Below are 17,837 nucleotides of genomic sequence, written 5' to 3'. Positions count from 1 at the left end.
TACTCAACTGAAGTTCTGCTATTCTTTTTTTTTTTTTAATATCAAGTTTATTGAGATACACATGCCATACAGTTCACCTGTTTTAAGTGTATAATTCAGTGGTTTTCATCATATTCACAGAGCTGTGTAATCACCCCAATCAATGTTTGAACATTTTTATTACCCTATAAAGAAATCCTGTACCATTTAGCAGCCAACTGTCATTTTCTCGTAAGGCCTCCAACCCTAGGCAATTGTTGGTAAGCCACTTTCTGTCTGTATTTGCCTATTCTGGACATTTCATATACAGTAGTCCTCCCTTCTCCACAGTTTCATTTTCTGTGATTTAGCTCTCTGTAGTCATCTGTGGGATAATAGTAAGGGGAAATTTTCAGAAATAAATAATTCATAAGTTTTAAATTTGGCATCTTTCTAAGTAGTGTGATGAAATCTCATGCCAATCTCCTCTGTCCTACTAAGGACATGAACCATCTCTTTGTCCAGTATGTCCAGCGTATCCACACTGTAGACGCTACCTACCCATTAGTCACTTAGGACATGTCTGGGTTATCAGATCTGTGCTGGCATTGCAGTGTTTGTCATAAAGTCACCCTTACTTAATAACATCCTCGATGTGAAAGAATAGTAATGCTGGCAATTTGGATATGCCAAAGAGAAGCTGTAAAGTGCTTCCTTTAAGTGAAAAGATTAAAGTTTTTGACTTAATAAAGAAAAGACAAAAAAAATCATATGCCAAGGTTACTAAGATCTATAGTAACAACTATCTTATTATACTTCTGTGAAACGATGAACAGTATATTGTTACAATTGTTCTATTTTATTATTACTTTATAATCTCTTACTGTGCCTAACTTACAAGTTAAATGTATGTATGTATGTATAGTAAAAAACGTAGTATATATAAGATTGAGTACTATCCAGTTTCAGGCATTCGTTGTGTTGTGAGAATGTATCTTCTTTGGATAAGGGGAGGAATACTGTAAATGGAATTATTCAGTGTGTGACCTTTCATGACTGGCTTCTGTCACTGAGCGTGTTTTCAAAGTTTATGCATGTAGTAGCATGTTCAGTACTTAATTTGCTTTATGGCTGACTGATACTCCACTGTATGGATATACCACATTTTATTTGTTCATTAGTCACAGGGCATTTAGGTTGATTCCAGTTTTGGGCCATTATGAGTAGTGCTTTTATAAAGCATTTGTGTACAAGTTTTTGTGTGGACATATGTTTTCATTTCTCTTGGGTATATATCTAGGAATGGAATTTCTGTGTTGTATGATGTCATATGATGTTGTATGATAACTGTGTTTCACATATTGTGGAACTGCCTGTTTTCCAAAACAGCTGCACCTTTTCACAATCCCACTAGCGTTGTATGAAAGTTCCAGTATTTTCACATCCTTGGCAACACTCATTAGTCTCATTGATTATAGCTGTCCTGGTGTGTGTGCAGTGTTATCTCATTGTGGTTTTTACTTGCATTTTGCTGATGACTAATGCTATTTACTGCCTATGAGCTATTGGCTTATAATGGCCTTTTTGTGGAAATGCCTGTTTGAGTCCTTTGTTCATTTTAAAACGGAGTTATTTGGTGTTTTATTATTGAATTGTAACAGTTTTTGTATATTTGAGATAAAAGTCTCGTATTGGGTATATGGTTTGCAAATATTTTCGTCCATTGTGTAAATTATCTTTTTACTTTCTTAGTGGTTTCCTTTGCAGCACAGGAAGTTTTAACTTTGATGAAATTCAGTTAAACTTTTTTTTCTTCTTTTGTTGCTTCTTCTCTTTGTGTCATATCTAAGAAACCATTGCCTGTTCCAAATTTATTAAGATTTATGTCTGTGTTTACTTCTAACATTTTAGTTTTAGCTCTCAAATTTAAGTCTTTGACTCATAGGAGTTAATTTTTGTATATGGCAAGAAATAGAAGTCCAACTTCATTCTTTTGCATGTGGCTATCCAGTTTTCCCAGTACTGTTTGTTTAAAATACTATTCTTTCCCCATTGAATGATCTCGTAACCCTCATCTAAGATAATTTGCTGTAAAAGTGAGGGTTTATTTCTGTTCCAAGATACATCCAGGGATATGTCTGTCATTTTGCTAGTTGTGCCATACTCTCTGGGTTACTGTAGCTTCGTAATAACTTTTAAAAATATGAAGTATTTGGGCCGGGCGCGGTGGCTCAAGCCTGTAATCCCAGCACTTTGGGAGGCTGAGGCGGGTGGATCACGAGGTCGAGAGATCGAGACCAACCTGGTCAACATGGTGAAACCCCGTCTCTACTAAAAATACAAAAAATTAGCTGGGCATGGTGGTGCGTGCCTATAATCCCAGCTACTCAGGAGGCTGAGGCAGGAGAATTGCCTGAACCCAGCAAGCAGAGGTTGCGGTGAGCCGAGATTGCGCCATTGCACTCCAGCCTTGGTAACAAGAGTGAAACTCCGTCTCAAAAAAAAAAAAAAAAAAAAAGAAATGCATAGAACATGTACTTTAATAAATAAATATGTGAGATATCACATACATCCATGAGGATGGTCACTAACAAAACAATAGAAAATAACATGTTAGTGAGGTTATGAGAAATCTGGAACTCTTGAGCACTACTTTTACAAATCTGAAATGCTGCAGCCTCTATGAAAAACAGTATGGGGGCTCCTCAAATACCTAAAGGTATTACCATACAACCCATTAATTCCCTTTCTGGGCCGGGCACGGTGGCTCAAGCCTGTAATCCCAGCACTTTGGGAGGCCGAGGCAGGTGGATCACGAGGTCAAGAGATCGAGACCATCCTGGTCAACATGGTGAAACCCTGTCTCTACTAAAAATACAAAAAATTAGCTGGGCATGGTGGCACGTTCCTGTAATCCCAGCTACTCAGGAGGCTGAGGCAGGAGAATTGCCTGAACCCAGGAGGCAGAGGTTGCGGTGAGCCGAGATTGCGCCATTGCACTCCAGCCTGGGTAACAAGAGCGAAACTCCGTCTCAAAAAAAATAAAAATAAAAATAAAAATACGAAGTATGAGTTCTCCAAGTTTATTTTTCTTCTTGAAGATTGTTTTGGTTGTTCTAGGACCCTTACATTTTCATATTAATTTTAGCGTCAGTTTATCAGTGTCTGCAAAGAAAATAGCTAGGATTTTGATAGAGATTGTCTTGAATCTGAAGCTGAATTTGAAGAATGTTGACATCTTAGGGATATGAGTCTTCTGATTCATGAGTATGCAGTGTCATTTATTTATGTCTTTAATTCCTTTGTCAATATTTTATAGTTTTCAGAATATTGTTTTGTACTTCTTGGCTAAATTTATTATTTTTGATATTACTATAAATGGAATTGTTTTATTTTTGGATAATTTGTTTTAAGGGTATAGAAACAAAATAGATTTTTGTATATTAATCTTATAGTTAACCTTGTTTTTTTTTTTTTTTTGAGACGGAGTTTCACTCTTGTTACCCAGGCTGGAGTGCAATGGCGTGATCTTGGCTCATCGCAACCTCCGCCTCCCGGGTTCAGGCAATTCTCCTGCCTCAGCCTCCTGAGTAGCTGGGATTACAGGCCTGTGCCACCACTCCCAGCTAATTTTGTATTTTTAGTAGAGACGGGTTTTCACCATGTTGACCAGGATGGTTTCGATCTCTTGACCTCGTGATCCACCCGCCTCGGCCTCCCAAAGTGCTGGGATTACAGGCTTGAGCCACCGCGTCTGGCCTTACTTAACCTTGTTAAACTCTTTTTAGTTCTAATAAATTTTTAGTTGATTTCATACTATTTTCTATACACGAGATTTTTTTTATCTGTAAATAAAAATCGTTCTTTTTTTTTTTTTTTTTTTAATTGTATGACTCGTGGCTGTGTGTGGTGGCTTCTGCCTGTAATCTCAGCATTTTGGGTGGCTGAGGCAGGTAGATCACCTGAGGTTGGCAGCTTGAGACCAGCCTAGTCAACATGGTGAAACCCCATCTCTACCAAAAATAAGAAAATTAGCCAGCCATGGTGGCACATGCCTGTAATTTCAGCTCCTCAGGAGGCTGAGGCATGAGAATTGCTTGAACCCAGGAGGTGGAGGCTGCAGTGATCCAAGATTGTGCCATTGCACTCCAGCATGGGCGACAGAGGGAGACCAGGTCTCAAAAAACAAACAAAAATTGTTTGATTTGTATTTCATTTTCTTGCCTAATTCTCCTGGCTGGAACTAGTTCAATGCTGACTAAAGGATGAGACCATATTATCTTTTCTTGTTCTGATCTTAGGATGAAAAATTTCAGTCTTTTACCATTAAGTATAATAGATGTAGGGTTTTTTTGGTGCCCTTTATCAGGTTGAGAAAATCCTCTTCTATTCTTAGTTTGTTGACTGAATTCTGCTATTAATTGCTATGTTAAATTAAGGATAAGATAATTAAATACTTAGAAAGCTGCTGGTAATACTGAAGCAGTCAGCTGGCTGGTAAAACTGGGGAGGGAGTCTAGTTTCAGGTCCCATTTACTGAATAGATAGGTTTTACCGGTGATCTTAAATGACATCTCCATTTTTAAAAGATAAAGAAGACAACCGTGGAAGATACATGTAGATGATTGCTCAACATTCTGTTAAAATGGTGTCAAAACTTAGAGGATGAAATGTGTAAGAAGGGTGCCTGTGCTGCAGAAAACAACTTGGTACTGAATTGGGTGTCTAGTTTACCTTACTAAGTAAAATTACTATCTGTGTAGTTATTGATAGCAGCATAGTTATTGATTTATTAATTCACATGATACGTAAAGTTGAAATTATATAAATTATCACAAACTAATGAGATAAGGATATGTTTCGTTAAGTGTCTGACATATAATTATTCCTGGATAAGCATAAGTTTCTTTTTCTCCTTTCAAGGTGTGCAATAAAAGGGGTGTTTTTCAAGGTCTTAATTAAAGGGGGAATTTATAAGGCATGGTTGGGAATAATAAACATCAAATTCAAGATTATGCTTATCTTTTCATTTAGGAGTCAGGGATAGAGAAGGAGGAGTAAGCTATGTGTCGTACAGGGCACTTTATTTTTATTTCATAATGAAAAATGAATTATATGTGTCCGTATAGCCAAACATTAATAAAATAATATAAAAGTTGAGTTAGGATGGAACTTAGCAAGCATCTGGTCTAACCTTTTCAGTTTCATAGTTGAGGAAACTGAACTCTATAGAGTTAAATTGATTTATTCTATGCTGGTTGTATACTAATATTAGAACATGGAATAGAACCTAGTTTTATTAGTTCAGAAGTCTTTTTTTATGCCACACTTTTTTAGAATATGTGTATTTTAAAGTGTGATAGTTTATATAATATTTTACAATTATACTGCTTTACAGCAAGAGGATTATATATCTGTACCTTTTGCCATGTGATGTGAAGTGTTTCCCCTTGGTAGATTTTTACTTCCTATTCCCTTAATGATTAATTTGGATTTAGCCAATGGAATGTGAAGGAAAGTGATGTACACCATGTCTAAGCAAAAGCTTTAAAACAAACTTGTCCTGCCCGTGGCCCACAGGTTACATACAGCCCAAGACTGTTTTAAATGTAGCCCAACACAAACTCGTAAACTTTCTTAAAACATTATACATTTTTTTCTTTGTGATTTTTTTTAAGCTCCTCAGTTATTGTTAGTATATTTTATGTGTGACCTAAGACAATTCTTTCATTGTGGCCTAGGGAAGCCAAAATATTGGACACCCCTGCTAAAAGCTATTGTATACTATATATCTCTGTACTGCCAAAAGCTATCATGTACTGTATATATGATATATACAGTACATTAGAGTGTATATATATATACTGTACAGTATACATCAGAGATTATATATAGTGTATGTATATCAGAAGTATATAGTATATAATACTTTTCCCTCTGCCACAAGACCTAGATGGGATGAGGGTGTCCTGTTTCTTCAGCCTGGTCTCCTAGAATGAAAAAATATAGTTACTAATTAGCCAGTGAAATTTTGTTGTTGTTGCTGCATTATCACCTAGTAAAAGGTGACACAGAAAGTTAGCTATCCAGCTTCTGTCTTTAGTTTGGGTTAGTAAGAAAAATAAGAGTATTTCCTGGCATTTGAAGGATTTACATCTTTCATCTCTTCATACCTCAATATGGGTGTTTTACTTCACCCAAGCAAAATGTGAAAAGTACATTAGGACAGATGATTTCTATTACTGCTGGTTATTTATTTTTTTAATGAGACCTAGTCTTGCTATGTTACCCAGGCTGGTCTCTACCCTTTAGGCTCAAGCAATCCACTGCTTCAGCCTCCCAAGTAGCTGGGATTACAGGTATGTGCCACTGCTCCCAGCTCTGGACAAATGATTTCTTAAATTTCTGTGGAGATAAATACAAGACCTTCTATAACTTCGCACCTTTTCTGCATAGGGATAATAGAGTTTGGCAAGCTAGTAGGGTCTTGATGGAAAATTGGCCAGTTTTCTAAGGGGGTGTAATTTGCTCTATGTATTCTAAAATGACATTTGTTAAATCAGGTCATTTAATTTTATTTGGCCCATGTAACACAATGATCCCCAAAATCGAGTTGGAGAATTAATTTTAAGGTATCTAACTTTTTGGTCATGTGGACCATTTCGGAATTTCTCAAAATATAGCAGTGAATGCAACAAGAAGTTAGACTGTAGTGACAATTCTGGTTTCGATGTAACCAAAATTTTAAGGACATGATTTACTCCTGCCATGTCCAGGGAATTGTTGGTAAAGCAAACTCCCTATTTCTTTTGTGGTTGGTTATTTTTTACAATTTAGTTTGGGGTTATTGCATTCTGCATTTTGGTTGGTGACAGGAAGAAAGGCTGATTTGTTGAGGTGTCGGATATTATAATCACTCAGTAACTTAATTGACTTTATGAGTATTTGATAAACAGATTTTACCACTTTTTTTTTTAAAGATGGCAGGATAGCTAGTGACAATTATTTTATATCAGTTGAGATAACTGTAGCGAATAATGTTAACAGTATAACATCTGTTTACATAGGCTTTATGTTATACTGAATATTATAAGTTAATTTAAATATGATTTAAAGTATACAGGAGTATATGCATAGGTTGTATGCAAATACTGTATTATTTTATATAAGGGACTTGAACATTGTCAGATTTCGGTATCTGTGGGGAGTCCTGGAGATACCGTATTTAAAATAAAAAATTTAAAATCTTTATACTAAATTTGAGCAGATAAGTATCAAAGTGAGTGAAACGTTGCATTGTCAAATTCCCTATTTAATGGGCAATAAATAATAAAGCAGATTGTTAGCATTTATTTTGCAAGTCACTATTCTTTATGATTTTATTTTCAAGAGTATTGCAAATTCTCAAGCAAAATTTAGAAGTGCAAAATAAAATCCTAGTTTTCAGCTGAGAATGGGATTCTAATAGCAGAGTTGCATTTCTAAAGAGGCTAGGAATTATCAGCATAAAGTGATTATTTAATATTTAATTCAGCCATTTAATGAAAATAAACTTGAATTAAAATTATTTTCAGTAGAAAAATGAAATTTTCATTCAGAAAAATGTTATACTGTCAGCCAAAAACATGAATATAATTAGAATGCTTTTGTTAAAGACAAATGCCATGTCCACTTAAAAGGTTTTGCTTAATGTTTTCTAAGCTTTTGCTTTAGTTTTATTTTTAAGTATACTTCATCAGATATTCATTATTACTTTGAATTAATATAGCATTTGTGTTGTTTATGTGTTGTGTATGCTTTTTGACCCAACAGTCGTGGGTTGTTAAGTCTGTTCTTGGAAAGCAGTACAGACCCTAGTTTATTTAATCAAAGAAACCCTAGTATAGACCTGTTTTTCAAACAGCGCATCTGGAGTACATTCCTAATGTTTCCATTTCATTGTTCACCTTGTTCACCTTTATTTTCACATTCTTTGGATTTTTGATAGATCACTTGCCCTCATCTGCTTCCCTTGTTGCTGGGCAAGGTTTGTGACACTGATGTCTGATTGGTTTTAGACTATTTCGGCTTTGAGCCAATCAGACAGTGAATTTCAGTTCTCTCACAGGACTGAAACATTGAAGCAGCTGTTGATTTATTTTTCCTGTGGGGAGATTATATAAACTAAGAGTATGGCTGCAGCAAGCTCCCTCTTGGGTATGTTTGAAAAATTACAAGGTTCATTTGTAAGGAAGGGGGGAAATGAGGTTTATTTTTAAAACTTGTTTATTAAGAAAACTTAATAGGTAGTGAATTTGAGAAGAAAAAATTCTGATAACAAATTTTCCATTTTTATTTTATAATCCTATTTAAAGAACTATAGAATGGTGTAATGTGTCTTTCATGAATATTTACTTTGTAATCCACATAAAGCTTTGAAAGGACATCTCATATAACCTTTTGTAACTTGCTGCGACAGGCAGTTGAGAAAAGGATGTAGTAATTGTATTCATACCACTTAATATCAGACAGAATCAGACATTTAAATTTCATTAGATGAATTAAACTAAGTCAGTTCAGTGCAGTAGACAGCACAACACTTCATAATACTATCCATAGTAATCCTTTGGGTCCAGAATACTATTAATTTTTGGAATCAGAAATCTGTAACAATAGTCATAGATGGGTATGAAAATTTTTTTTTACTTATCAGGATTTAAGGTTTTGCTAGATTTTTAGTATATATAGTCCATGGCATTTTAAAAAAAGAAATTTACATTCGAATTTTGCATTGTAAAGAAAAGTATATTCTCATGTATTGTCTATGTTTGACTTATTCCTCAAGTAGGAAATTAATTTATATTAATATATATTTCTTGAAACATGAATATTTATTAAAGCAAATAGCATAAAAGATGTAAATCTTACTTATATGTGTGGAATATTTAATGCATGTTGTGTGGATTTAGGAGTTTATGTAAACTGTTCTAGATTACTTATTTCAAACAAAGAACCATACTCAAGTATTGCAGATCCAGCTTTTGTTTAACTATGTTTTTCTGACCTTATTGTCTGTCTCCTGTTGCTGGGCAGGAATCAGGATGCTGGCTGCTGATTGGCTGAGTTTGTGAACAGCTCTTGAACAGCCATTTAAATTCTTGAGCTTTTTGAGCAGGCAGATTGTAGGCTAAGACAAAAACAGCTTCCCTTTGTTGTTTCATTGCTATGATCTCTTGCTAGAAAGAAGTGGGTGGAGGGGTCTGAAGCAGAGAAGAGACTAATGTTTTCATTTAAAGAAGAAGCTCGTTGGGCTTTCCTTAAAAATATTCAAAAATATAATTTACAAAAAATTTGAAAAAAATTTCCAAGCCAGAGAGACTTTTTTGCAGGTAACACACCCTTCTCTGGTTACTTAAATATAAATTCCTATAGAAAAAGATTTTAGTAGTGATAGTATTTTCCCAGAGTTCTTGAATATACAGAGACTTTATTTTGAATCTCTTCCTCATGAAGAAAATACTTTCAGGAGAAACTAGTTCATAATGTTTTGCAGTTACTTTTAGACATGGCAGACATCTTCTGCCGTAAAATACCAATGCTTTTTTCTGTGAAAATGAATTATAGTCATGTGAAAGCTTTCTGATTTGAGTTGGCACCTGAAATACTAACATTTATTTTATAGAATAGTTTTATGAATGGCATCTTAGTTCTAGGTGACTGTATTAAAATGATCCTTGTAAATGTTTTGCTCTGGTATTACAGCCATGGAGACTTGTTTGCAGGTAACACACCCTTCTCTAATGTGTATCTTTGTTAAATATGCTTTGCTAATGCAAAATAGATTTTTAAAAGCAGACTGCTGATTGGCTTGTACAGATATGGCTGAACTAGTTCGAGCTGATTGTTCATGCTTCTTCCTATTGCTTTGTTTTTTATTATACTTAGAACCCGTAAGATCTGGTAAATGGCTGTAGTGTGCTCCCTTGTGGGTATGGATGGTAGTTATTCTATAATTCTTTTTAAAGTGCTTTATTATTACTGAAGTTAATGACAATTTTATTGATAAAATCAGCTTTTCTTAAATTATATTTATTTTTATTAAATATTTGGTGGTGGCAATTTAATATTAAATGTGAGGTGTTTACATGTTGGATTATATATATATATATATATATATGTATATAAAACCAAAGGTGTTTAAGAGTAATTTGTCTCAGACTCTTTATTCCTAAAAACATTATCCTGAATATTTAGATGGTGATGGATATAACGTTTATTGAGTGCTTATTACATTCCAAGTGCTTAATATATAGAATCTCATTTAGTTCTCATGGCAACCTCTGTGACAGGTGTTGGAATTAGTCCCTTTTTAAGGTAGCTGAAACTAAGAAATTGATGTTAGGTAATTTGCCCAGTCTCACACAGTAGGTTACCCGGGAGAGTGGGAATTCAAATCTGTGAATCTGTCAACAGTATACGGAGTTCATATTCTTAATTGGGTTGTTAAAAGTTAGAATTTTTTAAAGGAATGCTTACTTTTAATGCAATTGGTAATAATTACCAGCTATCCATATAATATCTGAGAAATGTGGATATTATGAGGTTAAAGTCCACAAGAATGGCTGTCCAGTATTTGGAAATAATGGGTAACTATTCTACTTATAAATTTAATTATTTTGTAGTTTTGGAATCAGCAAGGAAAAGTGACAGCAAAATACAATGATTGTATCTGTATCTTTTTGCAGAAAATTTTACAGTTAGCATAACTTTGTAATGTTGGGAAGGGAAAAACCTTGAAGGGGTGAAATTTTAATCTGTAATTAAAAACTCCTAACATAGTGTCTATTACAATTTTGTATTGAGGTTTCTGTTTAAATGAAGAATAATTTTTCTAAATATTTAGTTATATAATTTAAACAAAATGGCTAGAAAGACTAAGAAATATATTCTTTTTTTTTTTTTGAGACGGAGTTTCGCTCTTGTTACCCAGGCTGGAGTGCAATGGCGCGATCTCGGCTCACCGCAACCTCCACCTCCTGGTTCAGGCAATTCTCCACAGGCACGCGCCACCATGCCCAGCTTATGTTTTGTATTTTTAGTAGAGATGGGGTTTCACCATGTTGACCAGGATGGTCTCGATCTCTTGACCTTGTGATCCACCTGCCTCGGCCTCCCAAAGTGCTGGGATTACAGGCGTGAGCCACTGCGCCTGGCCAGAAATACATTCTAAGTAATTGGCTTAGAGTGAGAGAATGAATACAGAATGTATCACAGTCCAGAAATTCTCTGACAATTGGCCTCCAGCAAAAAGGCTAGGCTTACTGTTTTATGCCCTTCAGCCAAAGACCAGCAGGAACACACTTGTAATTGAACAAGTCAGGTTTACTATTTGTTGCAGGGGGGAAACAGTATTCACTATGGGGAAACTGTAAGGCACATCAATCAGTAAGAGGACATTAGAAAAAACCTAGTATTAGATTTGTGTATAGTAGAGTATAGTTTGGGTTATTTTGGTGAGATATTAAGGAAGTAGATCCTTACCGTTGGTTGGGTGACATCAGGAAGTGGGGACACTTATATACTTGGGTATCTCAATAAATTTTATCTATATAGGGAGGACAGACTAATGCAAAATAAAGCTGTAATTGATGAACAAGTAGCCATCACTCATCTAGTGAGGCGGGATGTTTGGAATTTTGTGGGTTGCACAGTGACCTTGTCTGACTTGAATGTTCTCTGAGTTGGTTTTATGTCTAACTGGAGAACAACATGGCTTAGCTGTAAGCATCAGATCAGTTAACAACATTGAGCCCTAACTGTGAGTATCGGTTGAGTTTCCAGACATCAGGGGCTGGCTTTCTTTCTTTCTCAGGTCAAAGCAAGTGTATTCTACCATATCATTCCTACTGCTGATGGTAATGGTAAGTGACTATCCAATGTGAAAACAGTATTCCTGCCTCCTGTACATCTTAGTCCTTAATATTTTATTCTCCTATTGTTGATGACATTGTTTTTCTTCAGAATCAAATTGTTGCCCTCTTTTGCTTGCCTTTATTGCACTGGCCAGATGTTAATATGGAAATGGTTACTGGAAACATCCTTGTTTTTTTTCTGATCTTATGTCAGTATCAGACATGCTATCTTTAGTTTTCTAGGTAGATAACCTATATCAGATTTGGGTAATTTTCCTTGTATTGTTAGTTTCCAAAGAGTTGTAATTACTCATCAGTCTTGAATTTTGTCAAATGAATATTCTGTATTTGTTGAGATAGTCCTTTATTCATTTTCTCCCTCTCTTCTGTTTATGTGGTGAATTAAATAGCTTGATTTCTTTTTGTGGTTTTCTTTTTTGCTTAACAGAAATTTATTGTCTCAGAGTTCTGGAGGCTACAAATTTGAAATCATGGTGTTGTCACTGCCATTCTCCCACTGAAGGTGCTGAGGAAGGATCTGTTCTAGGTCTCTCTACTAGCTTCTGGCAGTTGCTTGGCTTGTGGTACCATAACATCAATTGTCACGTGGCATTCTCCTAGTGTGCATGTCTGTCTCTGTCCAGATTTTCCCCTTTTTATAAGGACATCAATCATATTGGATTAGGGCTCACTGTAGTACCTTTATTTTATATTTATTACCATTGTAAAGGCCCTATCCAAGTAATGTCTCATTCTGAGGTGCTGGGGCTTAAGACTCTAATATCTTTTTCTGGGGGTGTGGAGTGTGGGATGCTGCACAATTCAGTCAGTAATAACCTGGTACCAGACATTCATTCTGTTTAGGCAAAACTCATCAGTTGTACACTCTGTTGGGCGGGAAATATAGCCAGAATGCTTCATGGCTTGTTGATGGTCAACACTCCTTGATTTTTGAATGTGAAATCAGCTTTGTATTTTTCTAAGTGAGCTTCGCTTGGTCAGAATGCATTACCTTTTTAAGAAACCTACTTCTACATAACTCAGATGAAAGAAGAAATCATGATGGAAATTAGAAAATATTTTAACAGAATAATGTAAATGACCCATTAAAATGTGAGGTGCAACTAAAGTAGCTCTTAGAGGGAAATGTATAGCTTTATATGCATACATTGCAAAAGAAGTAAGATTGAAAACAATACTTAAGCTTGAATCTCAGGGAAAAGGATGGCATGTTAAACTCTTTCTAAAAAAAAGTAAGAGAAAAGAAATAATAAATATTATAGGAAAAAAATTAAAACAAGGAAGTAGAGGTAAACTGAGAAATATCAGCCAAGATAAAGGTTCATGCTTTAATAAGTAAATCGAATTGATAAAAATCTAGCACAACTTACCAATAAAAGAGAAGAGTACACACACACACACACACACACACACACACACACACCCTTTGTATTTAGTTTTTAGTTTTTTTTATAGTGGCTTTATTTTAGAGATATAACCACATATATCTACTGTTTACCCATTTAAAGTACAATTCAATGATTTTTAGCATATTTACAGAGCGGTATAATCATCACCATAATCAATGTTAGTACATTCTCATAACCCTGTAAAGAAATCCTGTACCCTTTAGCAGCTACCCCTCATTTTCTCCAAAACCTTTCAACCCTGGGTAGTCACTGATCTACTTTCTGTCTCTATTGATTTGCCTACTCAGGACGTTTCATATAAATTGAATCATTCAGTATGTGGCCTTTTTGTTACTGGTTTCTGTCACTCAGCATGTTTTTAAGGCTTATGCATGCAGTAGCATGTTCAGTACTTCATTCCCTTTTATGGTTGAAATTATATTCTCTCGTATGGGTATGCCACATTTTTTTTATTCATTCATCAGTCATGGAACGTTTAGGTTATTTCCAGTTTTGGGCCATTATGAGTAGTGCTTTTATAGAGCATTTGTGTACAAGTTTTTGTGTGGACATATCTTTTCATTTCTTTTGGGTATATACCTACGGATGGAATTGCTAGGTCATATGACACCACTGTATTTCACATATTGTGGAACTGCCTGTTTTCCAAAGCAGCTACACCTTTTTGCAGTCCCACTAGCATTGTATGAACATTCCAGTTTTTTCACATCCTTGGCAACACTCATTCTCGTTGATTGTAGCTGTCCTGGTGCGTATGAAGTGTTATTTTATTGTGGTTTTGACTTGAGTTTCACTGATGACTAATGATGTTTATTGCTTATGGACTTTTGGTTTAGGAGTCTCTTTCTGGAAATGTCTGTTCAAGTTCTTTGACTATTTTAAAATTGGGTTATTTGATTTATTATTGAATTATAGCAGTTTTTATATATTCTAGATATAAAAGTCTGTATTCTATATAAATATATATTCTGTATTCTAGATATGAAAGTCTAGATTCAAGATAAAAGTCTCTTATCAGGCATATGATTTGCAAATATTTTCTCCCAGTGTATGAAATACATTCTTAATGGTAATATTTGGTTAATATGTTTACAGTTTTGCCATTCTAAATATGCTTGGTTGCAAATGTAATCTTTCCTTACATATTTCTTAATTATTCCTCCTTTTTCCTTTATATCTGTTACTTCCCTACTGTTTTTATTCCTAAACTTTTATTTTTATTTTTCATTTTCTTCAGGTACTTTTTTTTTTGCTTATACATCTCCATATTCTGTGAATTCCATATTGAAAATGAAAACTTGTCCCCTTTCCCCCAATGCTTTCTAGTTGATTTTCTAGTAAAGTATAGCCATTATCGATTTTGTATTACACAGATGCAGTAAATATGAAAATTAGTATACAACAAGGAGGAAGTTTTCTATGTCTTTATTTAAACATTTCATGAAGTGTGCTGCTTGCTTCTAAGAGCAGTATGTATTAGGTTAAGTGGCTTCTATTTCACTGATTAAACTCTTTCTCTTTTTTCTTAAAGATTCAAAATGGAAAGTTTAGAAGAACCTCAGAAAAAAGTCTTTAAGGCTCGAAAAACGATGCGAGTGAGTGATCGTCAGCAACTTGAAGCGGTATACAAGGTTAAAGAAGAACTGTTGAAAACTGATGTCAAGCTGTTAAATGGCAACCATGAAAATGGAGATTTGGACCCAACCTCACCTTTGGAAAATGTGGATTACATTAAAGACAAGGAAGAGGTGAATGGCATTGAAGAGATTTGTTTTGATCCTGAAGAAAGTAAAACAGAATGGAAAGAAACACCCTGTATCCTAAGTGTTAATGTAAAAAACAAGCAGGATGATGATTTAAATTCTGAACCTTTGTCTCCCAATAATGTAACTCTAGAACCAGAGTCTAAACTGACTGCTGAACCAGTTTCTGGTGATCCAGCCCCTGGTGATCTGGATGCTGGAGATCCAGCCTCTGGAGTACTGGCCTCTGGTGATTCCACCTCTGATGATCCCGCCTCTGGTGATCCCACCTCTAGCGATCCTTCCTCTAGTGATGCTGCCTCTGGTGATGCCCCTTCTGATGATGTCCCTTCTGGTGACGCCACCTCTGCTGATGCCACCTCTGATCTCTCCTCTGGTGCTCCCACCTCTAGTGATCCCCTCCCAGGTGAACCAGTCTCTGTTGCACCCATTTCTGGTGATTGTGCCTCTGATGATATAGCTTCTAGTGAAATAACTTCTGTTGATTTGGCTTCCGGAGCACAAGCTTCCATTGATCCAGCCTCTGATGATCTGGCTTCTGGTGAACTATCCTCTAGTGAACTGGCCTCTGATGATTTGGCCACTGGTGAATTGGCCTCTGATGAGCTGACTTCTGAATCAGCCTTTGATCGTACCTTTGAACCAAGTTCTGTACCAGTTTGTGAACCAGTTCCTGAAATTGACAATATAGAACCAAGTAGCAATAAAGATGGTGATTTTCTTGAAAAAAATGGGGATGATGAAAAGTTAGAGCAAATTCAGAGTAAAGACTCATTGGATGAGAAAAATAAAGCTGATAGTAATATTGACACTAATGAAGAAACTCTAGAAACAGATGATACAACTATTTGTTCAGATCGACCTCCTGAAAATGAAAAGAAGGTAGAGGAAGATACTATCACAGAGCTTGCTCTTGGAGAAGATGCTATATCTAGCAGTATGGAAATTGACCAAGTTGAAAAGAACGAAGATGAAAATTCTGCAGATCTTGTAGGAAGCATTAGTGAAAATGTTACAGAAGATGACAAAAGTGAGAATATCTTAGAAAATACAGACTCTATGGAGACAGATGAAATCATTCCTATTTTGGAAAAGCTTGCACCTTCTGAGGATGAACTTACTTGCTTTTCTAAAGCATCTCTCCTTCCAATTGATGAGACAAATCCAGATTTGGAAGAGAAGATGGAAAGTTCTTTTGGTTCACCATCTAAACAAGAAAGTAGTGAGAGTTTGCCAAAAGAAGCCTTTTTGGTCCTCTCTGATGAAGAGGACATTTCAGGTGAAAAAGATGAGTCTGAAGTTATATCACAAAATGAAACGTGCTCTCCAGGTTAGCATATAATTTAAATTTTAAAGATTTGTATCGACTTTAATTAACTGTTTAATAAAACATTATCATGTTTTAAATTTATTTTAGCTGCAGAGAAAGTTGAAAATAGTGATGACGCTATAGAAAGATGTCTTAATTTCATAGAATTCAGAATTACAGTGTGTCTCCTCTGTGAGCGGCATTGTGCTAAGTACTAAGAAAGGAGATAAAGTAAGTAGAAAATATGCCCTTATAGTCTGGAAATAGAGATGAAGTAGAGCACCATAACACTGAGATAACAATTTAAGTCAGTACATAATTGACTGACGTTGTAGCAGTGGTTCTTTCTTGGTATAATTTAGTGAACAGATAACTTAAAACTAAAAGCCTAATAGTTTATTCTATTTGCTTCAAGCATAACAAATTATATTTTTATTTAATATTCTCAATGAAATCCTATTCTTTAATATCTTTGTCCAGGGAATGACACCACCATTGTTGTAAGCCAAAAACCTTAAAGCTTGATTTTCTATATGATAGACACTTCACCCATTTCCTTCCTCAGCCTTTTTGGTTCTACCCAACCTATTCTCTTCCTCCTCATTTTCTACATGAGCTCTCTATAAACCATTTCTCTTACTTGATATTGTCCCTCTATGTTGTTAGATTTCTGTTACTTTTAGGTTGATTTCAAACTCCTTATGTAAAAGGTATATTAACTTTATGATTTGTTCAGTACCTGTCTCTCCCATCTCTTGTATTTTTACTAGAGAAAAAGAGAATGAGAAAAATTCTACCTTCTTTCATGGTCAACTCAAAAACACTATCCCTGTATGAAACTTTCTCAGCCTAAGGAAGACTGAGAAAGGCATGAATAACTTTCTGTTCTCATTATATCACATTCTTTTAGATTTAGACATCTATGAGAGAAGTGACCTTGCTAGCATAAAACAGTCTAATTTGTTAAAAGAAAAAAAGAAATGGAGGCAGATCTAAGAGACACAGAGACAGTTTTTCCCCAAATATATCATACCAGCTTTTGGAAGTAGATTTTTTTCTTACTAAAAGATAGCTTTTTTGTTTTTTTTGGCCAGGTGTGTTGGCTCATGCCTGTAATCCTAGGACTTTGGGAGGCTGAGATGGGCAGATTGCTTGAGCTCAGGAGTTGGAGACCAGCCTGGGCAACATGGCAAGACCTGTCTCTACAAAAAAATACAAAAATTAGCCAGGCATGGTGGCATTTGTCTGTAGTCTTAGATATGCTTGAGGGGCTGAGGTAGGAGGATCGCTTGAACCTGGGAGGTTGAGGCTGCAGTGAGCCGAGATTGTGCCACTGTACTCCAGCCTGGGTGACAAAGTGAAACCCTGCCTCCAAAAAAAAAAAAAGATGGCAGTGAGCTGAGGTCATGCTACTGTACTCCAGCCTGGGTGACAAAGTAAGACCCTGCCTGAAAAAAAAGAAAAGATGGCTTTTTATTTTCAAAGA

The 17,837-nt window shown here is 35.5% G+C and overlaps 1 protein-coding gene across 7 annotated transcripts in view; it reads left to right on the top strand.

Annotated features, from left to right (window-relative positions):
- Positions 1-17,837, top strand: part of ATF7IP (activating transcription factor 7 interacting protein) — a 134,844-nt gene that overhangs the window by 45,802 nt on the left and 71,205 nt on the right. For 5 of the 7 annotated variants that reach the window (XM_003934544.3, XM_074403262.1, XM_074403263.1 and 2 more), the window contains one exon: positions 14,811-16,372. In XM_003934544.3, the coding sequence (XP_003934593.1) occupies positions 14,818-16,372 (1,555 nt within the window). In that variant the 5' untranslated portion in view covers positions 14,811-14,817. Of the gene's footprint in view, positions 1-3,474; positions 8,155-9,350; positions 9,720-14,810; positions 16,373-17,837 lie in introns of those variants that run through there. The other 2 variants (XM_010345111.2, XM_074403264.1) reach the window with 2 other exon arrangements.

The sequence above is a fragment of the Saimiri boliviensis genome, chromosome 7 (genome assembly GCF_048565385.1).
Source record: "Saimiri boliviensis isolate mSaiBol1 chromosome 7, mSaiBol1.pri, whole genome shotgun sequence".
In the NCBI taxonomy this organism is placed as follows: domain Eukaryota; kingdom Metazoa; phylum Chordata; class Mammalia; order Primates; family Cebidae; genus Saimiri; species Saimiri boliviensis.
The sequence above is the reverse complement of the archived record's forward strand: the minus strand, read 5'-3'. Positions and strand labels throughout refer to the sequence as shown.